This window comes from Mastomys coucha, unplaced genomic scaffold, assembly GCF_008632895.1.
Source record: "Mastomys coucha isolate ucsf_1 unplaced genomic scaffold, UCSF_Mcou_1 pScaffold5, whole genome shotgun sequence".
Lineage (NCBI taxonomy): Eukaryota > Metazoa > Chordata > Mammalia > Rodentia > Muridae > Mastomys > Mastomys coucha.
The window spans coordinates 41,224,269-41,243,741 of NW_022196911.1; the positions used below are offsets into that span (position 1 = coordinate 41,224,269).

The 19,473-nt window shown below is 46.7% G+C and overlaps 1 protein-coding gene across 2 annotated transcripts in view; it reads left to right on the forward strand.

Annotated features, from left to right (window-relative positions):
• The window catches only part of Adam19 (ADAM metallopeptidase domain 19), a 90,877-nt gene that overhangs the window by 39,309 nt on the left and 32,095 nt on the right, over window positions 1–19,473 (forward strand). For both annotated transcript variants that reach the window (XM_031354779.1, XM_031354780.1), the window contains exons 5-7: window positions 4,542–4,618; window positions 17,048–17,240; window positions 17,926–17,991. In XM_031354779.1, the coding sequence (XP_031210639.1) occupies window positions 4,542–4,618; window positions 17,048–17,240; window positions 17,926–17,991 (336 nt within the window). The remainder of the gene's footprint in view (window positions 1–4,541; window positions 4,619–17,047; window positions 17,241–17,925; window positions 17,992–19,473) is intronic.

A 19,473-nucleotide genomic window follows, 5' to 3' on the forward strand; every position in this document is an offset into this window, starting at 1 on the left:
GAAGTTGGAAATGTGGCCAGTGATAGCAGCTGGCAGACTGGACTGGATCAGAGAAACTGTCCAGCTATGGCCCGCATCTCCACAAAACCCCTTGCCCCACGCTTTTCTCTTCTTAGAAAGCCCATAGTCCATAGCCATTACAATTTCACAGAACCACCCTCCTATGAGTTCAGCCCCTCCTACTTCCATACCCACAACTCATGAATGGGTCTCAGGGCACAAGTTAACAGATGAGCTCATGCTTCCTGCTGTGAAAGCCCCCTGGGGTGGCCCCCTCAGCCTGAGACGCTGCGGAATGCAATGACTTCATGGCTGATCCTGACTTGTTCTTTGTGCTCTAAGCTGTGCACCAAGCAGAGACGTGTTAAGGGTCTTTCAGAGCAGAACTCTGGAAGAGGCTGTCCCCTGGTCCCCTGAATCCCCCTCCTTCCTGAAGGCCTGCCTCGCTGGCTGAAGCATATCCTTACTGAACCCTGGGCCAAGATCATTGTTTTCTTCCATCCACCACTGTTGGATTCTTGCAAAGTCCCCACCCAGGCCCAGGGGGCTCCCAGTCAGCCTTCTCATTGAGAAACAAAGAAATCAAGGAGAAGCAGGAATGGAGTAATCCATAGTGTTGGCCTAAATGCTGAGGATCGGACTCTGCCTCCAAACTAGACAGGCACTCTGGGAATCTTATCAAGACTCATTAGCTAGACCTGTAGGCTACAGTCCTAATCTAGGTCAGGTTACTGGGGAACAGGTTTGGGAATGTGTTCCAACAGCAAGACTTACAAGGGTTGTTGGGAGCTGCAGCCAGGCCTGCGGTCTTGGCTCTCACTAGCTGGATGACCTTAATCAACCCTTTGGACCATACTGAACTCTTTTTTTTTTTTTTTTTTAAATCTCAAAAATTAAATGAGCTGACCACTGAGTCAGTGCCGTAGAAGGGTAAGAGGAGTCACTGATTTTTATGGGGATTCATAAATATAATTTCTAACTCCATAATTTACAGATGAGGGGGTTGAGGAGGGAGGAGTAACTTGCCTTTGTTGAAGTGGCAAGGCTCAGACTAGAGCTCGTCCCATTGGGTGCCAGAGGGTAGAAAAGCTTTGGGAAGTGTCAGTCAGGTGCCATTTTCTGCCTTGGTTGGGGATGGTAGAGGGTGGGGTTCAGGGCCACGTTGCTGGGGTTCATGTCTCTGCCTAACTGAATCAGTCAAGCTTTTTACATCCGCCTCAGTCTAGAAGCTGAGGTCCTTTAAACGAGCCTTTAGTTTCTCCTTTAAAATTGTGAGATTAATATCTGCCTCATGAAGCTGTGCTCAGAATTCAAGTAAAAATTAGCAACTGTTGTCAAAGAGTAAAGACCTGCGTGTCAGTTGCTAAGAGTAAATGACAAATACCCTGGTCACATGTGCTAGTGCTCTCTGTAAATTAAAGAGCATGTGGCAGTTGGAGAACATACCATTGCCGAGAGCATGGGGGTGTGTACACTATGACAGCCATTAGTCAGAGAGCAGAGAGGTCTGAGGCTTCTCCTTGAAACACTGTTTGACCTACATTTCTGAATGCTCGCTTGACTCTCAGTCATCCCACTGACTAAGAACCCTTGAAGGCCTGGCCCCCTGTTCTGGAGAGAACTAGTCTTTCGGTCATGGAGCTGTGCACGGAGTCTGTAGTCTCACTCCCAAGTTCTAAAGACCACACTCAGAACCTGGTTGTTGATGATCTGCCTCTTGTTCCCCTGGCCTGGGGACAGATGGAGAAGCCCATGACAGGCTGGCCTTTGAAAAACAGTGGGACCCTTGACTGGAAGTTGGTCCGTACATATGTTGCCTGCCTTCCTAGATGTGCTGGGAAGCAGTGAGACCTTTGGCTAGAAGCTGGGCTGTGTGTATGTTGCCTGCCTTCCTAGGAGCTGGGGGATGGCCTCTACCACAGTCGGGGTTCCTTTGTGCTCACAAAGTAAAGTCATGAATCTGACTTGGTTTAAAGTCCAGGAGACGTTGACACCAAGAGGAGACTCCTGCTGTTTCCCCTCCTGGCTGTGTGTCAGTGAGAAAGGGTAGATGACAGGTGCTGCTGGCCAGTGGACCACTGGTAGATGAATAGGTACCTGGGATTCAGAGAAGGAACCTAGGTTGAGGATGGGCTTGGCTTGTGCTTCCTGACCTGGCTGTATGGCTCAGATGTAGAATAGAAAAAATAGTAAAGGTAGTGGATCTGGGTCAGCCTTTTTGGTAGGCTGTTGTGTCCTTGGAGGCCATGTTATATGTCTAGTGAAAGAATTTAATGAAAATATAACCATTAATGTTTGCTGTCTATCTCTCTGCGCTAGGAAGCAGTCTAGCTGGCTCCTTTGTGTACAGGTCTCTCATGGGCCCTATGAGGTTGGAGGTTAAAGATGCGGAAGACCAGAGAAGTCATGTACACTGTTGACATATGTGGGAGCCTGGATTTAAGGCTGGCCTGGCTGGACCAAAATGCTTCAGCTTAATTACCAGGCTGTATCCAGGACTAGAGATGGGAAAGAAGTGGACCGCCTCCCCACCCCCAAATGGGTTTGCCTTCTGGACCCCTCCCCCAAGGAAACGGCACAGCGCAGTCTGGAGATGAGATCCTTAGACTGTCTGTCATGCAGGGGAGACTTGAGCATTTATGATTGCTGCTTAGCCTCAAGGTGTTGTGGAAGCCCTTTAAAGATAACTGATTTTACTCCTAGTTTTTTTGTTTTTGTTTTTGTTTGGTTTTTTGAGACAGGGTTTTTCTGTGCAGTCCTAGAACTCACTCTAGAGACCAGGCTGGCTATGAACTCATAAAGATCCTCCTGCCTCTGCCTCCTGAGTGCTGGGATTAAAGGCCTACACCACCATGCCCAGACTCTCTCCCAGTTTTACCCTCTCTGTGTTCTAGCCAACGAATCCATTCTGACCTCTTTGGGAAGAATGTTTTCTCCATCTGGGGAGAGCGACAGCTGACTTAGCACACATGCACTTTCGGAAGCTCGGTGCTTGTTTCCTAATTGCTTTGATTAGCCTAGAGATCAAACTTTCCTAGTACCACAAAAAATATTTGTAGCTGTGTGCCTTTGACTTCTGCATCAATTGCTTTTTGTTATTGAGATAAAACAGCATGACTAGAAAGCAACTTACAGAAGGTAGAGTTTTTTTGGATTTAAGATTCCAGAACATTAATCCACAATGGTGGGAGAGTCATGGCAGTAGGCAGCCAGAGCAGGAGGCTGAGAAAGCACATCGTTTGCTCCAATCATGAAGCACAGAGAGCAAACTAGAGAGGTGGGCAAGGCTAGGAAATCTCCAATCCTGTCCTCCAGTAACCTACTTCCTCTATAAAGGCTACACTGCCTACTTGAGTAACATCACTGAGGACTACCAAGTGTCCAAATAACTGAGCCTGGGTAGGGGCCAGCAGTTCTCATTCAAACCACCGAAGCTTCCTAATTATTAATGACTAGCTTTCACAAGACTATAAACCCCAGGGACTGGAGCTATATACGTCCATATTCTCATTGAGTCTCTGAAGCCTTGCCCAGAGCCTGCTTATGGTAGTGCTTGGCAATGGTCATAAAGGTGGAGGGATCTGGCTGGGTTTGGGGGACCACATACCTGTAAGCCGAGTACTCGGACTAGGAAATACATCAGACTTCATGGAGCTAGGGACCCAGGAAGGCTGGTCCAGGTGGATTTGGGGAAGGAAGAACATCTTGAGCTGAGTTTTTATCTTGAGGCTGCCCTAACAAAGCACCGGGAACCTGGAAGTTAAGACAGGAGAAATAGATTCTCTCTCCATTTTGGAGGCTAAAAGTCCAAACCAAATTGTTGGGAGAGCCACACACACTCCGTAAGCTCTCCAGGGAAGAGTCCTCCCTTTTCTAATTTCTAAGTGCTCCCAAGAAGAGTCCTCCCTTTTCTAATTCCTCGGTGCTCCTTGGCTGTGGTACATCATTCCAGGCTTTGCCTCTGTCTTCAGGTGACTTCTCCCCTTGTGTCCTTTGTGTCCTTTCATCCAGGGAGCGTATGGGCCATTAGATTTATGACCTGCTCTAATCCATGTGGCCATATCTTAATTTAATTACATGATCAAAACCCTCTTTACAAATGAAATCATATTCTAGCTTCTGGGTGGATGTAAGATTTTTATGAGGACACTATCCAGCCCGTTACAGGGAGTTACAGAGGAGCTATTATTGAGAGGTTGGCTCTCTCAGAAGATTATTGCTGAAGCTGGCATGTCAGATTTGAAAATCCTGGGTTCTCCAACCTAGCAGGAAGGTCTTTGGCAAATCTTTTTGTCCCTGTGAGCCTCAACATTTTTTTTTTTTTTGTCTGCTCAGCAGGGCTGGTGATGTCTGCCCTGTGCTATGTCTTGGGTTTCTAGAAGAACCAAATAAAGTGGAAGCTTGGAAGCATTTTGCATGTTGTAAGAGCTGTAAGGTCAGGGTTGGGAAGGAGTGAATCTATCACTTGTCAATCTACGAGACATTAACATTGCCATGTTCATCAGTGTCACTTGACCGAGTGCTTCCTTTCTGTTTGCTAGGATCATTGCTTTTACCATGGAACTGTGAGGGAGGTGGTCGAGTCCAGCGTCACACTCAGCACCTGCCGGGGAATTAGGTAAGATATCCTGAAGCTGCTGGAGACAGCTGGTACTCTCCCCTATACGATGCAGGGCTCACCCAAGGGAAGGGCCTTGCAAACAAGAGGCCCTTCCCTCTTGTGAGAGGGAAGCTTGTGAGATACCAGGGAAGTCCCAGATAATCTACATGTATACCTTTCCTGACAAAATCATTATATTAAGATATAAATTGTTGCTGGGTGGTGGTGACTCACACTTATAATCTCAGATCTCAGGAAGCAGAAGCAGGCTGATCTCAGAGTTAGAGGCCTGCATAGCCTGGTGTACAGAGCAAGTTCTGGGACAGTCTGGGTTACACAAAGAGAAATCTTGGAAACAAACAAAGGTAGGAGTTGTTTTATTTAAGAATAAGGCCAACAAATCAAGAGACAACCACGACTGAAAGGTTAGCGTCAATCAAGAGCTATCAGAGGTAACTGGCAGGCTACAAGTCACAGTAAGAAGAGGTGTGCAAATCATGAGGGGCATAGTAGGAAAGCACGGAAGTGTGAAGAGAGAGGAAATTGGGTCCATGTGGGCTAGCCCAGGGAAAGAGTGAATGAGTTTGAAGACAGGCTGAGGAGTAGCTAGTGTGAATAGCTTCAGTAGTCTTGGGACACAGGGCCCACTGAATTGCTTGGTACTCATCACTATGGGTAGGTGAATAGTGGTCCTAGAGAGTGAGGAACCAAGACAGGGTCCAGGTGGCTAGACCCTGGGCTAGACCTGGGCTACTTGTTGGCTTGCACTGAAAGGCACAGTAGCTGGCAAATGTTTGCCATTCTAGGGGTTGGGTAACCACTTGAGGGCAGTTCTCCAGGGCCATCGAGCTCCTAGAAATGAAAGCAGTGAGGGATAGCAAACAAGTGACATGCCATCAGACCTCGGGCTGAGTTTCAGCATTGTTTACTCTGTGGTAGAAGGACGTTCAGGCTGTCTAGCAGAAAATGGGAAGACAGAAGATGTGGGGAGAAAGGCGAGGATAACTTTCAAGACAAAAATCAACCGGAAAGTTCCAACCAGATGATGCTTGGAAAAAGGGCGACCCCTCTGACTCTAAACCAAATCAGCTGGGTTTGAGCCAGGAGCACCGCGTGCAGATGCTGGGAACGAAACCTGGATCCTCTGCAAATGCAAAGGGCTCTAACTACTTCCTCCTAACCACTGAGCCTTCTCTCTAGCCACCTGCGATTTCTTTACTTACTTATTTGAAAAAAAAAAAAAAACCCTGGGCTTTTATCTACACAAAGTGCCTGGGTTTTGAGCACTCCATGGCTCCTGACTCCTAACAACAGCGAAAGAAAGTCCGGGTCCAACTATATGCTGGGGGCAAGACTCTCACCACTGCTAATGTTAAGTTACACGTTCAGGGTTCTCCAAGGCAGGCCTGGGAATACAGGTCTAGTATTGTCTCTCAGTAGGAGCTGGTAGGAAGTGCCTCCTTTCCCTTTATCACTGGCTGCTTCTCTCATTCATCTTGGGTGTCTGCTGTATGCCCATGCCCTACCTTGGTGGAGGATAAACAAGCACTGCCATGTTTGGAGCTTTCTGTCTCCTCATCTTAATGGGGCCATCAATGATAGGTATGGTAGAGACCATAATGAACGAATGAAACCCAAACCATTAGTTCTGCAGCTCTTTACCAGCATATAAGGCTTGTTCCCTCTACAGCCTAGCGAGCTTACCCCACTCCCACCCCCCAAATTATAACTGAGGGCCCTTTGGACTGTAGGTCTCATGTCTGCTTATGAGTTGGTTTCCATCCCTGAGAGGTTGTGTGAAGAACGGCCTGAGGGAATTAGACAGGAAATCGGTTTTGGCTGGGAGGTGATTAAGAGTGGCCTCATATCCTTCACTCAAGTGGCCTCCTCCAGCCAAGCCAACTGGCTTCTCAGTGGTGTTTATAGGCTCAGCCAGGGCCACCTGTGGCCAGCAAGTAAACAATGACTGTCCCAGGAAGGAGGAAAGGGAACAAGCAGGTGTGACCTTCTCCTCCCCGCCCCTTCCTTTCTCCCCTCTGGGTCTGGAGCAGTGGGAACACACTTGGCTTGGCCTCTTGTAAATCATTCCAGCAGTCAGGCGGATGGGGAAGCTCACTGAGCTGCCCATGTGTTTCTGGTTTGCATGCTTCCATCTGCTGAGGTCCGCATGCTTTTCTTTCCTGGCCCTCTCCTCCCTCCACATGCTAAGGGAAGGAGGTTGTGGCCAGGCCAATTTAAGAGCTGGAGGACTTGCATGCACGATGGCTGCATTGGGTCCCCGGAGCAGAGGCAGGAATGACAGCGGCGCTCAAACCCAAATAGCTTCCCAAGGCACCTGAAGCCTCATATTTCCATGGAAGGTCTCCATGGTAACCGTTCATCTCTCCTGGTACTGTGCTCCTGTGCTTGGAGAAAATAGATAGGATTTATGCTAGATGGATTTATGCTAGATAGGATTATGCTCTTAGTCAGGAGAGCCTGAGGACCAGTGGTTCTTAGCCTTCCTAACGCTGCTACCCTTTGGTACAGTTCCTCATGTTGTGTGACTCCCAACCATAAAATTACTTTGTTGCTACTTCATAACTGTAATGTTGCTACTGTTATGCATCCAAATGTAAATATCTGTGTTTTCCAATGGTCCTAGGTGATCCCCGTGAAAGGGTCATTTTTACATGCCCCCCAACCCCCAAAAAGTCTGTACCCACAGGTTGAAAACCATTGCTGTAGCCATTGTGAGGGTCTCTTCTCTCCAGAGTACTCTATAGATCAGTTTATCATTAAAGAAACAATACCCTATAAATCTAAATTAAGGGCACAATGAGAGACATTTTCTCACCCCGTTTCCCAGATTTTATCCCATTTCTGATGCAGCCATAAACTATCAGTTTCTTATGTCCCCCATACACCTGGCAAAAGGAACCTCGCTCGCTACATAATATAATGTTTTATAACATTGGGCCCTAACCACCTTGGGAATTGGGTTAATCAGTGACTGTGGATCTTAGCAAAGATACAGCAAGCCATGGTTAAATGCTTGCAGGAAACAACTCAAGCAGGGAAGACTGGCTTCAGCTCGGGGTTCCAGTGGGTCCCAAGCCTCGCTGCTGACTCTGTCCATCCGGGATCCATAGTAAAGTAGACCATTCTTGGTAGTGGAGACAGTAGTCTGAAGAACTCCCCTCCCCCCAGATCCTCTTGCTCCAGGCAGGCCTCCTGAAGTCTCCAGTGCCACCTCCAAAAGCATCACCCACTGGGGGTCACCTGTCAGGTGTCCATACACTCCAGCCTTCCTCATGCTAAAAATCCAGCCCGTAAATGTTACCACAACACTTTGCTTGCACAGAGGCATCTTCATAACTAACCGACAGTCTAAACATAAGGTCTGATGATCACTTATGGAAAAGTTAGCCAGTATTGGGCCGTGACATCCTTGACTAAACCTGTGTGTATGTTCCCGTCCATTGTTGGTGAGGTGTTTGGTTGGTTTTAATTCTCAATGCTTATTGAAAATTGTCATTGTGCAACTAATACAGTTTCAGAGTTAAACATCCAAACACAGGAGTGTAACCTAGAAATGAGCGAAAGTTATCTGTTCTGCCCTGTGCTTCCACGCAGACCCGCTTCTCATCTGGGTAATGGTTGGGATATATCTGATTGGGATATATTATCTATTACATACAAGTGAGACCATCCTGTGCATATAGGTTGGTTTTGTGATGTGTTTTCAACTTAGAAATGAGTCCTAGGTACACACGGATCTGTCAGATTACTTTAATAGGTCCTGAAACTCTTATGTACTGTCTGGGGAACTGAATTATAGCCTTTCAATGACATATAATGCATAACCCTTACAGATCCACTTGAGGGATTAGGTTCTGTCATACCAGTTCTCTCTTCCAAGATCTGGGGCTCTCACAACAATTCTGCCTTACCACGCAGGCCGGCTGGCTCTGGACTCCCATCCTACACTCCAAGGAGAGAATCTGAGATTGGGTATAGTCTGGGGACTATATCCACATGTGCACACCATGGACTGGAATGACTTTAGAACTGTCATTCTAGGGTCCCAAGTTGTGTCAGACTCTACACTTCCTGAGGGCATAACCCTTGTACTTCTGTTCTCCACATTTACTTTTGCCCGTCTCCACCTTGGCCACACTGGCTTCCCCCTGGGCCTCACTCAGTCCTATAGACAGCCAAGTGATTGGGGCCTTTGTGGATGGTGGGGTTGGTGAGATGTTCATTCCAGAATCAATGACTCTGGAAATTAACAACCTAGAATCTGCCACATGTGTGACGTTAACTCACTCCTCGACTCTTGAGCTAATTCCCCACCCACCCTAGGTTTTTTTTCTCATCTAAAACCTAAGTAGACTGGATCATAAAAAGGATCCTTTAGCTTGGGAGACCCTGGACCACAAGAAGGATCATGATAGGAAAAAGGAACCATGGCTGGAGGTGGGAGATGTTCCCCCAAAAGCCACACCTTCCTTCTGCAGGCCTCATGATGATCCCTTCTGTCAGTGGAATAAGCCCTTGGATGGCAGGACCATCACGCTGTGACAAGTTTAGATTCTAGAGGCAGACTGTTCTCGGTTTAAAAGCTGGCAACTGGGGCTGGGGAGGTAACTCAGTTGGTAAAGTACTTGCCACATAGGCACAAAGATCTGAGTTCAGTTCCCAGGATGTTCCAGGGCAGGATAGTGCATGCTTTTTTTTGGTTTTTCGAGACAGGGTTTCCATATGTAACCCTGGCTGTCCTGGAACTCACTCTGTAGACCAGGCTGGCCTTGAACTCAGAAATCCGCCTGCCTCTACCTCCCAAGTGCTGGGATTAAAGGCGTGCACTACCACCGCCTATGGTGCGTGCTTTTAATCACATTGCTGGTGAGACAGAGACAAGAGGATCTTTGGGGCTTGCTGGCCAGCCAGCCTAGCTTAATTGGTGAGCACCAAGCCATTGAGAGAGAGGCGTAGTCTTAAAAGTCAAGATGGGCAAAAGCAGAGAAACAACACCCAAGGTTGTCCCCTGGCATCCCCATGCTCCCACGTGCACATCCCAACCTGCCTTCTAACACAGTTCTTTTAAAAAAAAAGACTTGTAATTATTGTATATGTGTATGTGTGCAAGTGTATGTGTACCTATGTGCGCACGATTGTGGGGGAAGGCATATGTGCTACAATGTGCAGGTTGAAGTTGGGGTAACTTTATGAAGTCTATTCTCTCTTTCTATCTAACATGGGTTCCAGGGATCTAATTAGTTCCTAATTCTTCTGCCCTGTAATTCAGTTTCTCATGTTGTGGTGACACTCCACCATCACCATTACCACCATAGAGTTATTCAGTTATTACTTCATAACTGTTAACTTTGTTACAGTTGTGAATGGTAATGTAAATATCTGATATGCAACCCTAAGGGGGTCAAACCCACAGGTTGAGAACCACCGCTTTAGATTATTAATATGGTTGTTCTGTGGGGGGGCTGTGCCGGGATACAGCAGAGCTGAGATTCTAATCCACGATGCCTCCTTTCTGAGCCTGTGTTCTTTGCCTGTGCTCTGTCCCAGCAGGAACTCAGCACCACTTCTCTTGTGCTGCCTTGGAAGTTCCCTATGACCAGTTAGGGTGGGCATAGGTTGGAAAAGTGGTGGGGAAGAGGAACTGACTCTGCTACTGCCCCAGCAGGAACTCAGCACCACTTCTCTTGTGCTGCCTTGGAAGTTCCCTATGACCAGTTAGGGTGGGCATAGGTTGGAAAAGTGGTGGGGAAGAGGAACTGGCTGCTACTTCTTAAGAGAGAAGGTGGATGCATAGCTGTGTGTTCCAGGGGTGGCTTCCTTGGGAGTGGTACCTCTCTCAAGTCAAGGATGAGTTTGATTGCGTCCTTCAGTCATTTATGGGTTAAGCATGAATGAACCTCTTATTTCCTGACTGGCTGGCCTGCCTGGGTTCTTCTATATGATCTTATTCTGTGATTTATTTTTCTCATTCTCTTAATGATGAGTAATAGATTGGAGAGTAGCATCCTGGCCCTTTGCCTCTTGGGTCCTCTGTCCCCACCTCTGATCTCTGCCTCTGCCAGAGCTAACATTTAGCAAATTGGATCAGCATAGGCCCTTAGGATAAATGATGGAGCAGGGGGAGACATAAGGTGACTCGCTGGTGGTAGCAAGGGAGAGCTCCCAGAACTTCATTCTCAGAAACTTGCCAACAATAAAGCTGGGATCCAGTGCAATGTGCTAAGTTGTGCCAACTCTTTTTAGTCTCCAAGTAATCTCAAAGGAGGATTGATGGTCCTTAGGCCTGGGGTAAGTTCCCAAGGGCTATAGTGAGGGGAGAAAAGGGAGGGGGCACTGACTCCTGTTGCTGGAAGGGATAACCTCAGTGGTTATCCCAAGCTTGAGTTATTCAGACTGCCTGCTTGAGACGATTGCTCATGGGCCATGGAGACAGACAGGAGCATAGGCTCCTGAAGTTCCTGAGAGTGGCTCGGCAGAGCATTGCCCACAGACTTAGTGTGTAAGGGTCCATGATTTGCTGAAGAATGATACCCCAGGCTCACTCCAGACTCAAATAGCATGTAAACACAAAGAGTGCTTTATTCTGCAGAAGTCCAGCGTACTGGAGTCTCCCGTTACCAGAACAGAGAGACACCCAAGAGAGAGCTTGCAGACCTGATTTAAAGCACATTAGGGAGTTCTATGTTAATCTGTTGGGTCCATCTCTACAGACATTCCATTACCGGGGTGTGGGGGCTGGAAACTTGCTGGGGGAGGTCTGGAAAGTGATGCTGACCCATTGTCCTTGCCTCAGGCCAGTGGTGGGGCAGCTTCTGAGGCCTTGACTTGCCTGCAATTGTCTGTTCTTGGAAATAGAGATTAAACCTAGGCTTCTTAACTGCCAGTCTGAAGCCAGTCATGGAATCAGCCTGGCCATCCGAAGTGCAGACACCTGGTCCAGCAAACAGATCTCGAGTCTACTGGGATAGCCTGGGTACCTTCCAAAGATTACCGATTCGCTTGGAAGCTCTGGTCCTGGGATCTCCAGCACAGGCTTAGAGCTTCCTAGTGGAGACAGCTAGCTAGAGCCCAAGGGAACAGACTGTATCCACTAAACCTTTAGCCACAGGTGAGAGCTTCTGGTTCTAACCTCTCTGAGCCCCAGTTTCTTCACTGATAAAGTGAGTTCTGTGATTTTGCCTGCCTTACAATGTGCTGTGGAAATTAAAAGAGAGTAACATCTGCGATCTCTGTGGTACATGGTCAGTTAGCTGTCAGCAAACACTAGCTGAGGATAAGGTGGGGCGGACCCCTCCTCTGCCATCTGCCAGGGAACTGGCCAGTTGCATCCTTGTTGATGTTTGGTCTTTTGCTATGTATTGTAATAACCTTGCTCCTTAAATTAAAACTATTGGTTAAATAAAGATGCCAACTGCCAAAAGCTGGGCAGAACAGATATGGGTGGGATTTGTGGGCTTGGGGTCTGAGGAGAACGATGAGGGGAGAAGAAGATGGAGAGAGGAGGAAACCACTATGGGGTAGGTGAATCATAAACATATAGCCATGAGGGCTAGTCAATTGGAGGTAAGAGCTGCCCAGATGGAATATGGCAAATTGATTATAAAATGGGATTATTGATAGGGAAATAGATTTAATAGCACAGAGGGTAGATATCTGCTCAGGCCTAGTGCTAAGGCTTATTATAATAATAAAAGTTGTGTGTCTTTTATCCAGGAACTGAATGATCAAAGGTGAGGCAAGAACCCCTGATTGAGATTAAATATTTTCTACAACAGGTAGTGCCTAATGTGGGTCTTGAACCTACAACCCTGAGATTAAGAGTCTCATGTTCTACCAATGGAGCTAGTATAATTTCAAATTAAAAAATAATGCTTTTCCATTGCCACAAACCATTTTGCCTCTAGGAAAGGTATGTTCTGCTGATCAATGTGGGGACCCAGAGTTAGGTTAGGGCAGAGTTGTTTTGTTTTTATCCAACAAAAAAACAAAGCTATGCTCATGAGAGCTAACATGGGGTAGAATTTCAGGCCATTCTGAACAGCTAGCCTGTCTCCTTGGAACATGGGGCTCCCATGGGAGAGCGAATGGCAGCTTGGGAGAGCTAACTTGAAAATGAATGTCACACTGCTATGAGCAACCAGGCTCTATAAACCTGGGCTTCCATGAGAGAACTGATTACAGCTCAACCTAGCACAGTATACAATAAATGAAAGGGAATTTAAATTCAATTGACTATAAAAGAGAGAAGAATATTAAATAAATTTACATAAAGATAAAGGGGATATAAGTATATTTATCCATAGGGATATTAATCTCCAAAGAAGGGAGAAAGAAATGAGAATTGCTATAAGTGTTTTGAAGGGTACATAGATAGATAAATCCAGGCTTTGTGTTCTTAATATTTGGGAGATAAAGGCAAGGACAGATAGGTTCCTTGTGAGTTTGAGGCCAGCCTAATCTACAGAACAAGTCCAAGTTGACCTGGGCTATATAGAGAAACCCTGTCTTAATACATAATAATTGTTTTTAAACTGCTTTAAGTTATTGAAGATATTAATCTCTAAAGAAAAGAGAAAGAAATGGAAATTGATTTCAATGTTTTCAAGGGTGCATAGATAATGACTAAATAAATCCAGGCCTTTGATCTCAATACTTCGGAGCCTAAGGCGGGGGCAGATAGGTTCCTTGTGAGTCTGAGACCAGCCTAATCTACAGAGCAAATCCAGGCCAGCCTGGTCTACACACACATAAAAAAATTCTGTCTCAATAAATAATAATAATTGTTTTAAATTGTTTTCATTGTTTTAAATTATCAAAATGAAGGTGGCTATAAGTGCCCTGGCTATAGTGTGATGGCATTACAAATCCTCTATGAGAGAAGTCAAGCTAGAGCAGGCCTAAATTTAAAAAGAGGTTGCTAATTGGACCAATCTATACTCTTAATGATTTCAAATGCTGGACCAAAGCCATGCTATGGCTGGAGAGATGGCCCAGCCATTAAGGGCTAGGCTCACAACCAAACACATAAGCAGTTCAGTTCCCATCCCTAATTAATTTTGTATAATGTTTGAATAAAGTAGCTGGAGTGAGCTAGCTGGGTGTCAGGCTTCCGTAGGAGGATGTAACCCTCAGTTCCTTTGGAAAATGAGGGGTTAGTGTCTTGGTGAGCTTCTCTCTCTATTGCTGCACCTACAACCAACATCAGTCAAGATATCCTGGCTGGTCTCCCCTTGAGAGACTCACTGCCACCATAACTGTAGCCATATGCACAGTCTCAATGACACTAGATGAGATAACATAGAACTGCCCTGTAGACATCTTCCTACCTCCATTCATAGTTGTGAAGTCATGGGCAGGGAGTGCTCACTGAATGGGGGTGTCTTTCTGAACCATTCTCCAGGGCTATTATGAAAGATAATAAAAGGTCAGGGTGATTGTTGTAGGATGAGGAACCAGAATGCTGAGGTTCACCCCTGTTTTAACTCTTTACTACTTGTGTGAATTTGGGCTGGTCATGGGAAAACTATTTGTAAGGATCGACGACGACGAAGACGACGACAACGACGACGAGCCTGGCTGGCTGCCAAGTTCCAGTTTATCACTGACCTATTTGGCCAAGGGCTTGTCCATATCACACCAAGTCAACTACACCTTGTGACTGTATTTAAGCTTTCACTGATTCCTATGGGGAACTTTCCACTTACTGGGTGTAATATTGGTGCACACAGATCCTGGGTGGGCATCCTGAGAGGGCAGTGGTGGGTGGAGCCAGTATATGGTCCACATCATTGTGTGGCCAATATTGTAGCCATTAGAGGAAGCTGGGGTGATGGGAGAAGCTCTGGTCAGCTGGGATGAAAAGATAGCTTGGAAACAGGATGCCCAAGTTGCCCTGGCCTCCGTTCTTTCCTGTGCAGAGTAGGGAAGTGGCTGTGATCCCTGATCTTTGCCCTCCACCCTAGCTGTTAAGGGAACACCTTAGGTGTCTCACCATAGGCCAGATGGCAGCTGCTGTGTCAGCCAGGATGCAGCCAGGAAGTTGATAGCCTTCCTGGTACTGGAATGAGGTCAGCGAGGGATGGGGTCATGAAAGGTCTACTGCCCACCAGAGTCTGTGATGTCTGTCCCGAGAGAGTCATATGTTCTTATTAAAGGACAAAACCTGGGTGGGCATCCTGAGAGGGTAGTGGTGGGTGGAGGTTGAGTGGCCCAAGAGAGAAGCCCTGCCACTCATGGTGCCAGAGGCTAGATTGAGAATGCCTTTGGTTTGGAGATAAGGTCCTGAGTGAGTTGTTGCCAGGGTCCCGGGGGGTGGGGGTGGGATTCAGTCCTGGGCTCATTGTTCCCAGAATCTGAAACTCATTGCCTGGCTGTCTTGTTTATCTCTCTGTACAGAAGGTGGCAGTTTGGAGAGTGGGTCAGAAGGACAGACTATATTTACGCATGACTGTAGTTGATGATGCCAACAACACTCTTCAGGAGTGTGACTAGTCACAACCTGATCAGGCTGACTCTAGCAGGGTTCCCAGTGGGAGATAAGATGACAGAGGAGGCATTTGGCCCTCTTCCATCCTCAGACACAGTTTCCTGAAAGGTCATTAACCATGGGATGCACAGTTGGCAGACATCACTGTCTTCTCATTCCTTCATCCCAGTGTTAACTTGGCATATCATAGATCTCAGTGGATGAAATGACAGCGAGCTGCCCTGTGGGCGCCTCCCCACCTCTGTTGATAGTGTCGAGGCCATGGGCAGTACGTGCTCACTGAACCTGGAGAGCCACAGAGACGTCAGTAGTACGGTACCCTAAGCAACTGCATCTAGTCCGTGGGTATCTGCCAAGGCTCGGGTTAGGTCCATGGATCACAGTGACTACTCCCATGCTCAGACCATTCTTCACCAGGGCAGGCAGCTTGGCTTGCTCATGTCTCTATCCTCAGCAACTACCATGGCTGCAGATGCATAGCCAGAATGGCTGCCTTCCTGCCAACTGTGAAGACAGTTGCTTCTCTGTGCTCGGGCATTCCACCTCTGTAGAGTTAACCAACTGTGAATCAAACATTTTAGAAAAACCGTTTTGATCATATATATTCTTTCTTGACCTTATTCCCTAAACAATATAGTATATGTAACATATCTTTACATCTTAAAATATTATTTATTTACCTATCTATCTATTTATTCAATGTGTGTGTGCCTGAGGGTATCTTTGTGCACTGTGTGTGTGCAGTGCCTGTAGAGGCTAAGAGAGAACATCAGATTCTCTGGATCTGGAGTCATAGGCAGGTTGGGAGCTGTCTGGCATGGGTGCTGGGACCAAACCCAGATTTTCTGAAAGAGAACCAAATACTCTTAACTGGACCATCTTTCCAGGTCCTGAATTCACCTTTGTTTGTTTTGGTTTGTTTTGTTTTTAAGGGTTTCTCTATGTAGCCCTGGCTGTCCTGGAACTTTTTCTGTAGACCAGGCTGCCCTCAAACTCACTGAGATCTTCCTGCCTCTGCCTTCTGGGTGCTGGGATTAAAGGCATACACCACCACTCTGGGCTCTGCATTTACATTTTATTTGGTATTATAAGTAACCTAGTGGGGATATAAAATATCCTGGAAGACACGAGTAGGTTATATATCAATAGCACACCATTTCATATGTGGTTTGGAGTGTCTGAGATTTTTATTTCCTTGAGAATCCATGTGGATACACCAGCAACAATTCTATGTGTGTTTGAATGATATCTAGAACCCAGTGAAATCTCAATGAGTGGAAAAAAAAAAAACCAAATAACCTGGCACATATCTTTGAGTTCAGTACTGGGTGAACGATTGTTCTATATGGTTAGTTGTGGCTGTCACCTGACCAGATAGCTGTTGGCATGGGGCAGTTGATGGGTAGGAATGCTGACTGTTAAGTACCACTTGTCTCCCAGGCACAGGGACACTTGACTTTCATTTAATCACTCAAGAGCCCCGATGATTTCGTACATTATCATTTTTATTTTAGGGATGAGGAAATCGAAGCTCGGGGTCATGAGGTGTTTCTTGAAGAGCGTGTGACCATGGAGTGCCAGAGCTAAATCTAGAGGCTGGTTATCTTACCAGCAGGCTAGCGTGCTTTTACTGATCACATGTTACCTTTTCTGGGTCTATAAAGTTTTATGATTGTCTATAGGGTCTAGGATTGTCATAGGTCGTGCTTGATTTGGTGGCCTTTAGGAGTCCCAGTCTAAAGCCTGAACTTAGGGAGGTCCAAGTGCTCTGAGATTCTGTGCCCCTTCGTGTATTTCTCTATGGAGGGTCTGAGCTTGCATCAGGCCTTCCCAGAGGGGCTCATGGCTCAGTATAAAGTGAAGAAGCATGGGGCATCTGAATCTACACGAGGGACTTTTCTAGGAGCGTTGACCAGAGATTCCATGTCTCTTGTTCACAGAGGACTGATTATAGTGAGAAGTAACCTCAGCTACATCATCGAGCCTGTCCCTAACAGCGACAGCCAACACCGTATTTACAGATCCGAACATCTCAAGCTGCCTCCGGGGAACTGTGGGTTTGAGCACTCCAGGCCCACCTCGAAGGACTGGGCCCTTCAGTTTACACATCAGACCAAAAAGCAACCTCGCAGAGTGAGTTTTTAGGTTCCTGGTGGAGCTGTCAGACTGGAGCCTGACCTCTCTGTGCACCCTTACTTTGGTTCTGGGAGTATTTCTAGATTGAGAGAGAATGAGTAAGAAAGATGGAAAGGCCCACCTCTCTCTCTCTCTCTCTCCCTCTCTCTCTCTCTCTCTCTCTCTCTCTCTCTCTCTCTCTCCTCTCTCAATTGTTGATTGAGATACCTTCATAAGAGAACCAATGTTTATATTTAAAATATTCTAAGATACTGACTTTAAAAAACTGAATAAGGTTAAGAAATGTCCACTTCCCCTCTTGGAATAGCCGTCTCATCTGATGTACAACATGTGTTTTGTTCACACTGAGAATGGTGGTCTGTGGTCTCAAAGTTACTTGGGAACTAAGCTGTCGGCATGTTCCCTTGTGGGGTGTTGGCCTTGATTTTTGCCTGTGCTAGCCAGTTTGGCTTCTTTGTTTTTTTGAGACTAAAGGATTAGATCCCATGGCTCAGAAAGGCCTTGAGCAATAACCAGTTGCAGATGGAATTGGTGGGCTGATGCCAGGACTGCCCCTAACACCTAAATGTAAAAGAAGTAGAAAGGTCACAGCTTATTAACAGTGTGGTTTCTCGGCTGCTTTTTGGGACGAGCTGGAGCCAGCCATTTCTACTGCGCTGACTTGCTTCTGTCTCTTGCCCAGATGAAACGGGAAGATTTACGCTCTATGAAGTACGTGGAGCTCTACCTGGTGGCTGATTACGCAGAGGTAAGGGGTCAGCAATGGATTTCAGCAAACAAAAACAAAACAAGAAACAAACAAACAAACAAAAACTTCTCTCTTGAAAGCATTTATTCAGCTTTCTCGGTGCTTTGGGGAAATATGGGCACATTCATCTTTTTCTAGTTTATCATAGAAATTTGACCTTAAGTCTGACCAAGGGCTCTTCTAGCCACTTTAAACAGTAAGGAAACAAGAAAACAACAGAAAGCCAAGGGAAGGCTCTCCTAGGACGGACACGGAAGCACAGGCTTCACCCAGACAGGATCTCACGGTCCTACGGTTTGGATACTTTCTTTCAGGACTGTCTGTAACCCTGTAGAGAACCTTGCAGGCTTCTGTTTTACAAAGGCAGCGAGTGCCTGCCGCATCTGACCAGATACAATCTTCTCCAATGTCTATTTTTATAACCGTGTCGGTGCTCCCCAAATGTCCCCAGAGCAGCAGCATATGTGGCCCCTGGGAACTGTGAAAACTGCAAATCTCTAAGCCTCATTCCATATCTCTCGAACCCCAGATTGTCAGGGTGAGGGTCCCACAACCCATGGTTTCATAAGATATTGGAGTGGTTTTCATGCATAGCAGCTGAGCTTGGGAAGCACTGGCCTAAAAGAGGAGGATAACCCCTTGATTCGTTTCCCTCGAATTGGACAGGCCCTCAGATTTCACAAACACCTGTCCACCTGGCTCAGTTATTTATCTCACTTTCTTGGGTGACTTCCTGATTTTTCTGTGCTGTACCAACACAGTGCTTGGCATCGGGATGCAGCCGTAAGTCAGAGCTGCTCCTGATTCTGAACTTTGCTGTAGAAGCACAAAATCCTTGTAGTTCTAGGCATGATAGCCACTGAAATGGGCCCTTGGTGATGCTTAAAATGCACACAGTGGATCTGATGTGGTTTGGAACCATGGTAGAGCCTCTCTGGCATGGTGATGTCGAAGGTGGCAGGTGGCATGTAAAGAAAGAAAGCTTGAATGGAGACTTATCCTGGAGTCCAGGAGTTCTCTTTCCTCCTGGGAGCCTTCCATGCACCTACCACCCATATCTCCATTAACCAGGCATCATTACCTTTAAGTCCCGTATCGTGTGGTGACATGACCACAGCCAAACACACTTTCCTGTGCCCTGGCTGAACACTGCAAAACTCTCTGTCCTCCATGAAGGGGCGGGGGGTGGGGGGAGTGCTCATCACTGTGTCATGTTCTCATGTCCTCTCTACTTGGGGCTACCATCTTCCCCAATGGCCTCTTTCTATGCAGCTCTACCTTTCCCATAGCCCCACAGTGAATCAGGGTGGTGCCAGTGGGTGGGAGAGTTCTAGCCCAGGTTTGAGAGCTACAGGCAGGAAGAGAAGGCCCTTGAGCTCCTTGAAGATAGGAGGAGTTCACTGGGGCAGAGGAGTGGAGGTGAAGGGCTTTCTAGGGAGGGAACATAGTGTTTACTTTCGGAAGAATTTAACTTTTTAAAAC